At 43.8% G+C, this 6,612-nt stretch overlaps 2 protein-coding genes across 2 annotated transcripts in view; both read left to right on the forward strand.

Annotated features, from left to right (window-relative positions):
- The window catches only part of Zfp57 (ZFP57 zinc finger protein), a 7,275-nt gene extending 4,346 nt beyond the window's left edge, over positions 1–2,929 (forward strand). Inside the window, 2 exon segments of the mRNA XM_005360492.3 lie at positions 1,985–2,861; positions 2,863–2,929. Of these exon segments, the coding sequence (XP_005360549.2) occupies positions 1,985–2,861; positions 2,863–2,929 (944 nt within the window).
- Positions 2,930–4,426: 1,497 nt separating this feature from the next.
- Positions 4,427–6,612, forward strand: part of LOC101997758 (zinc finger protein 57) — a 7,981-nt gene continuing 5,795 nt past the window's right edge. Inside the window, exons 1-2 of the mRNA XM_026785406.1 lie at positions 4,427–4,598; positions 5,505–5,556. Of these exons, the coding sequence (XP_026641207.1) occupies positions 4,427–4,598; positions 5,505–5,556 (224 nt within the window). The remainder of the gene's footprint in view (positions 4,599–5,504; positions 5,557–6,612) is intronic.

Consider the following 6,612-nt stretch of genomic DNA (forward strand, 5'->3'; position numbering starts at 1 on the left):
GGCTTAGACAGACTATCTTGAAAGCTACCTGTCTATACACCCAACAATATTTACTTAATCTTGTATACAAGGCATTATACTAGAAGCTGATTTTTTTTTTATTTCGTTTGTTTTGTTTTGAGACAGAGTTTCTCTATGGGACACTTCTGACTGACTGTCCTGGAACTCACTCTGTAGACCAGGCTGGCTTGAACTCTCTGAAAATCACCTGCCTCTGGCCTCCCTAGTGCTGGGATTAAAGGTGTGCACCACCACCTCCAGGCTAGAAGCTGCCTTCTTAAATGTCTTTCCTGCAACCAAGTGTTGTAAATTGTTGTATTTAAAATAAAACACAACGTGGTTTTTTTTGGTTTGTTTTATGTATATGAACATTTTGCGTGTATATTATGTGTGTGCCTCTCACCCACCCAAAAATATACCTCTACTCACTGCCTAAATATTTTCTGCCTATACCAGATCAGTACACCATGCAAAAAGAAAAAAGACAGAAGAGATCAGGTCTCTGTCCCCCAAAGGCAACAGGTAAGAATGGCAAAGGAGGCTGGATATGGTAACTCACATCTGCAAGCCCAACACCTCAGCCTCATGGTGTATTTGAGGCCCTCTCATCACAAAACCAAGGGTCAGCAAAACAGCTCAGTGGTTAAAAAATGCCTGCCACCAATGCTTGTAATTGGAATTTAATATGTATTTGGAAGGAGAGAATCAGTCCAACAAGCTGTCTCCTTACTGCCATAAGCATGTTGTAGCGTTTATATGCACACATACAATATAATAAAAGTGTAATTTTAAAATTGAAAAGTAAATGCCAAAAGAGAAAGGAAGGTAAAAAGGACTGAGAACAACCGCAGAATTCGGAGCTGTCCTAGAAGGTCCAAGCTCAGTACATCATCTCAATATCTATACCTTGGCATCCTGCTTAGTCTTGGGACTTGAAGAAACCTTGAGATCAAAGTTTATAATGGAAAGCCAAGACTTCCAAAACAAGGAATCTAGTTTCTAGGACTCGAGATCAGATGTGGGTCACTGTGTTAGTTAGTTACCCTTTGGTTAACAAGTTCTTCCCAAGAGAAAGTGGAGAAACAATGTTCAGGTGGAGAAGAATAACCTTGTAAGGTAAGAACAAGGAAGGCTTAGTCTTTGAGAGGAACGCTAATTTAGGTTGGTCACACCTCCCAGTCTGAGACAGTCTTGCTGTGCTGCCTCTTTAACCCAGGTTAATAATCAATAGCATAACTTTTCACCCCCAATTTACAAGATACAGCAGTATTCCCTTGGCCTAGCTCACTGGGAGAGAGAGCACTTGCTTGCATGGTTTGCCTTCTCAACACTGCGGTGAGCTCTCTGTTCTGAAGGGATTTTGTTTCAGTGGTTTCCAAAGCTACAGCCACAATTAGCTCTGGGCCCAGTTTAGGTGTTTTTTGTTTTTACGGAGCTGGGGATTGAACCCAGGGCTTTGTGTAAACTAGGCAAGTGCCCTACTGCTGCTGAGTTACATCCCTAGCCCCTGAGTTCTGATTTTTTTATGCTAGACACAGTAATACATTAAACTAGAATACTATCAAAATTGGATAATATTAATCTATGTTAGAAAGTTATGTGAATGTGGTCTTACAGAAGGGAATTCAACCCTTAATATTTTGGGACTGTGACAGACACATGTGAAGTCGGGGATGAGGAAAGATCACTGCTTACTATGTGGTCTTTCACCTGTGAGAATATGAGCAATATTGAGCTTGAGAGGATAGATTTACAAGATGCAAGCTAGTATTTAGATATTTGAGATCCTAGAAGATACCTATGAAATTTTTACTAGCTTTCATTATTCTTTTTATTGGTTTTCCCTATTTCTATCCCATAAGATCCAAGGATGAATGGTTGAGTTTAAAGGTTGGGGAAATGGAAAGTGACTCCTACTGAGTGAAAACCTTGTGTTGGTGACATTGTCAGTGGCAAACTGTGTATTTTCCCTCCTCCACCACAGGAAGCAAGAAGAGGAAATCTCAGGAACCTAGCTCAAATCTGGAAGATGAAGAGAAGGGCTCTCTTGCTTGTACAGGGATGTTCAAAGGTGGACCACTCTATTTCTGCCTGACCTGTGGCAGATGTTACAAAAAGTACATCAACCTCTTTAATCACCAGTTTAAGGCCCAGAAGACCACTAGCCACAAAACGGTGAGCTCCAAGCCTCAGCATCGTAAAGAGAGGACTTTCTCTTGCCAGCTCTGTAACAAGATCTACCGCGATCCTTCTGGACTGAGCCGGCACCGACGCACTCATTTAGGTTATAGGCCCAGTTCATGCTCTGTATGTGGAAAACGCTTCCGGGATCAGTCTGAGGTCAAACGCCACATGAAGGTACACGAAAACAGGAAGCCAGTGACTGGCAACCAGGAGCATGAGGTGAAGAAGGTTCCACTTACAACACCTGGATCCCAGGGTCCCAACGTCAGGCATGTGAAAGAGATCCAAAGACCAGTGGCCAGGGCTAAGGCAAGCTGCAGCAGAGACTCATCTCCGAATGTCAGATCCAGCTCTATTCCAGTAAGATGCTCAAGAAAAAACATCCATTGCCCCTATTGTTTGATACGTTTTACCAAGAGGACTTGCTTCTTAACCCACCTCAAAGTCCACTTCACAAATGAGCCCGACCAATATCTCCGTCACAGAGAGTCCTCCCACTCATCCGTGGTGGTAGGCTCCCAAAAGAACACCCACAGGAAGCAGGATATCTACTGTTGCCCTGTCTGTGACGTCTGCTTTAAGGAAAAGGAAAGCCTGCTGGATCACATGTGCTGTAAAGAACCAGGTAGATCCATTAAGTGCTGGGAAATCCTGGGTCATTTGCTTGCCTTTCTTGATCCCTTTGAAGCCAGGAAATATTTCAAAAGTAAAGGAGTCCTCAAGGGAAGAAAAGAAGAAAAGATGAAGACCAAGAAGACAAGATGAAACATGCCTGCAGTGAGAATTCCTGAAACATAAGTAAAAGACAAGGGTGTGGTTTGTTGACAAGGTACAGGCAGCATTTCCTGTCCCTGGACTTCTTCAAAGCATGGTCCCAGTCAAACTCAAGTCAAACAACATTCTTAATACGTTGCCCCAGTCCTCAAGTGTCAAGGCTATCAAAACCAAGGAAAGTCAGAGAAACTGAGACAGTCTTAAGGATCAATTGAGACTGAATGTGTGGTGCCTTATGTAACATCTTAGAAAAGACAAAGGACATTAGTGATAACTAGAGTGTAAATGAAATAGGTATAGATGAATGTGTCAATATTGTTTCATGAATTATAAATGTACGGTGATGCGAGATTTATTTTCATGTGCGTGTGTGCTTGCCTGAGGTCATGGGGAGCACACACAAGCAGTGCCCTGGAGGTCAGAAGATGACTGTGAGCCACAATGTGAGCGTAGTACCAAACCTGGGTCCTCTGTGAGAGCAGACAGTGCTCTTAACCACTGATCTCTACTTGCAGGATGTTTTAAGCAGAGAAGCTGGAGGCTCTGTGCCTCAACTTTGCAGTTTTAGTTTTAGAAATATAAAAGCATTTTTAGTTTAAATTCAGTTTAGGATTTGTGAGAGAGAGAGAGAGAGAGAGAGAGAGAGAGAGAGGAGCTGGAGGTACAGGCTTATTGTGAGCCATCTGTGAGTGCTGAGAATCAAATTCAGGTCTTTTGCAAGATCTGTAAGTGCTCTTAATCATCTGTCCAGCCCCATACATTCTAAAATTTTAAAGATCATGTTTACAAAATAGTCTTCAGGGGCTGGAGTATTCAGTGATACATTGTTTTTTTTTTCTCTGTGCCTTCTGTTGAATGGGTTGAATTTGCTCCTGTGTGTACGAGCATGCCCCCCAACCTTACCCAACTCCCTGCCCAATAAAAAACAATTATCAACTTTCAGGGATAGTACAGAAAGTGAAAAGTAGACATCAAGGGGTTGGAGAAGAGAATACTAAGAGAGACTCCTTATAACCGCTCTACTTTCTTCCAACCACTGTGTAGTCCTGGTCACTCAGAGGCATCTTCATCCCCTACACCCTGGCCCAGCCTTCAGTAGGCCCTTACTGGCTGATTCCCTAACAACCCTGCTCTCCTGGTTTACACAATCTAAGAGGATAGAGCAGCAGCGCCCTCGTGTGGCCATGATATTGAAGACAGACGACCCCAGGTCTTTATCTTCCCGCGGAAACTTCCCCGTGGTCCAAAGCTTTCAGCAACCAGAGCCTCTGGCTCAGTATTGAAAACTGTGTCAGGTTCAGGGTGTGAGTGCTTCCCAAATCCTCGCAAACACAGATGCGTCCCTCCCTTGAGTGCTGGAGGACGCTGACTCGCGACAGAAGGCTGCAGGTTGACTACACAGTTCGTTCCTGCTCCCATTGTGCTGGGATTTCCCTCCTGAGGACCAGCCCAGAACTCCACAAATAAGATGGAGGAGGAGCCAGAGACACCCAGGGCTTTGTCCTGGGAAGACAGGGAGGCCCCGGAAGTGAAAATAGAGGCGCTGAGACCAGGAGAGAGTTCAAAAGGAATGAATGGTGGGCGGAAACCTGAGAGAAAGGGATACAGGAAGTCCAGACTGAAACACCAGTGCTTCAGGGGTGGGTTCAGTTGCAGACAGGCTTAGAGCTTCTAACTGGAGTGCCACTTTTCAGATGGAAATGACCATTGGAATGTCAGGTTCTGAGAGGGGGAGAGGAAGGGGAAGAGAGGGCAAGAGATATCAAAACATTTTAAACAACTTTTTTCATTGTGTTTTATGTGTGTGGGAATAATTTTGCCTGAATCGACACTTGGTGCACCACTTGCATTTCTTGTTTGTTTTTGACAAGATGTTCTCATGTAGCCATGTCTCAAACTTGAGATCTTACATCACACTAAGAAAATCCCTGTCACTGAGTTACATCCTCAGGCCGTTTTTGTTTGTTTTGGTTTGTTTAGTTGTTATTGTTTTGTTTTAACACACTGGTATTTGCTTAAATTGTACTCCATTATGCCAGCCTTGTCTGAGCAGTCCAGGGTGAGCATGCTTCATTTTTCCTACTTTTAAAATGGAACATTTAAGTGTCTCTTTTCTACATCTGTGTGATTTACTGATCAAGAAGTATTTGTTCAGTTTCTGTTCAAGCTTTTGTGCCCACCCTACCTATCGTCATCTGGTTTCTATAATTTCTCTGAAATTTCCAAGCATACTAACAGCTACGAATTCTGGATGTTAGTGATTTATGCCATTAAGGTTCTTTGCTTGTTTTGTAATTTTAAGCAGGCTCCTTTTCTGTAACCTAGACGGGCTGCAAGTGTGCTGCAATGCTGTCTTTAGTGCTGAGATTATTAGATCCCTGAAAGCACCTGACTGTCCATCAAGACCTTTTCTGCTTCAGTCTGTGTTGACTGGAGCGGGGGGAACAAAGGTGCAGATTTGTAAATCCCACCAAGACAGGTTATGCCTTTTAAGGATAGACCTCCTGCATGATCTGGCTTTTCCACAATCATGAATGCTTTTTCAGGTAGTCAACCTGGAGTCTGGATAGAGTTTATGCTCATATTTTTTGGTACTGGGTAAGGAACCCAGGGCTGTATGTTAGGCTAACATTCTACACTGCCTGTATCAGCTACTATATTCAGATTTTGGATCTCGGTCCTTCTGTGCTTGCCTGTGATCTAAATACTGTCAACACTAGAGCCACTGGGGCTGCTGCAATTTGCTTAGGACTTGGTAAACACACAAAGGTACTCTCTTAAAGTTTCTTTTGCTAGGCTTGACAGTGGAGGCGCATGCCTTTAATCCCAGCACTCAGGAGGCAAAGGCGGGCGGATCTCTGAATTCAAGGCCAGCCTGGTCTACAAGAGCTAGTTCCAGGATAGACTCCAAAGCTACAGAAAAACCCTGTCTGGAAATCAAACATATTTTATTGCTATGATGAAATAACAAGATCAGAAAGCAAGTTAGAATGGAAAGGATTTATTTGACTTATACTTCCAGATCAATGTTCATCACTGAAGAAAGTTAGGATAGGAACTCAAATAGGGCAGTAACCTGGAGGCAGGATCTGATACAGAGGCCATGAGGTGATGCTTACTGGCTTGCTCCTCATGACTTGCTCAGCCTCCTTATGGAACCCAGGATCAGCAGCCAAGGGATGGAAGCACCCACAATGAGCTGGGACTGGAGAGTGGATCAGAGGTTGAGAGCAGTTGTGTGTCTTATGTTATATGTAGGGTTGTTTTTTTGTTTGTTTTTTTCCCTGTATAGTGCATGCTGACCTGGAACTCACTTCCACCTGCCTAGTAGAATTAGCAAATCTGATTTAGGCTTTCAGGAACCCTTCCTGTTCCCCACCCCCAATCACAGAAGTAAATACTTAATTCCGGAAAATTGGATTTCCTAGGGCAGGTGATACCATTGATGATCAACTGTAGGCTGGGAAAGAAGTCGTGGCATTGGGCTTCTTAAGAACTAAATTTCTGCCTGGCGGTGGTGGCGCACGCCTTTAATCCCAGCACTCGGGAGGCAGAGGCAGGCGGATCTCTGAGTTCGAGGCCAGCCTGGTCTACAAGAGCTAGTTCCAGGACAGGAACCAAAAAGCTACAGAAAAACCCTGTCTCGAAAATAAA

The sequence above is a fragment of the Microtus ochrogaster genome, linkage group LG2 (genome assembly GCF_000317375.1).
Source record: "Microtus ochrogaster isolate Prairie Vole_2 linkage group LG2, MicOch1.0, whole genome shotgun sequence".
NCBI lineage: Eukaryota > Metazoa > Chordata > Mammalia > Rodentia > Cricetidae > Microtus > Microtus ochrogaster.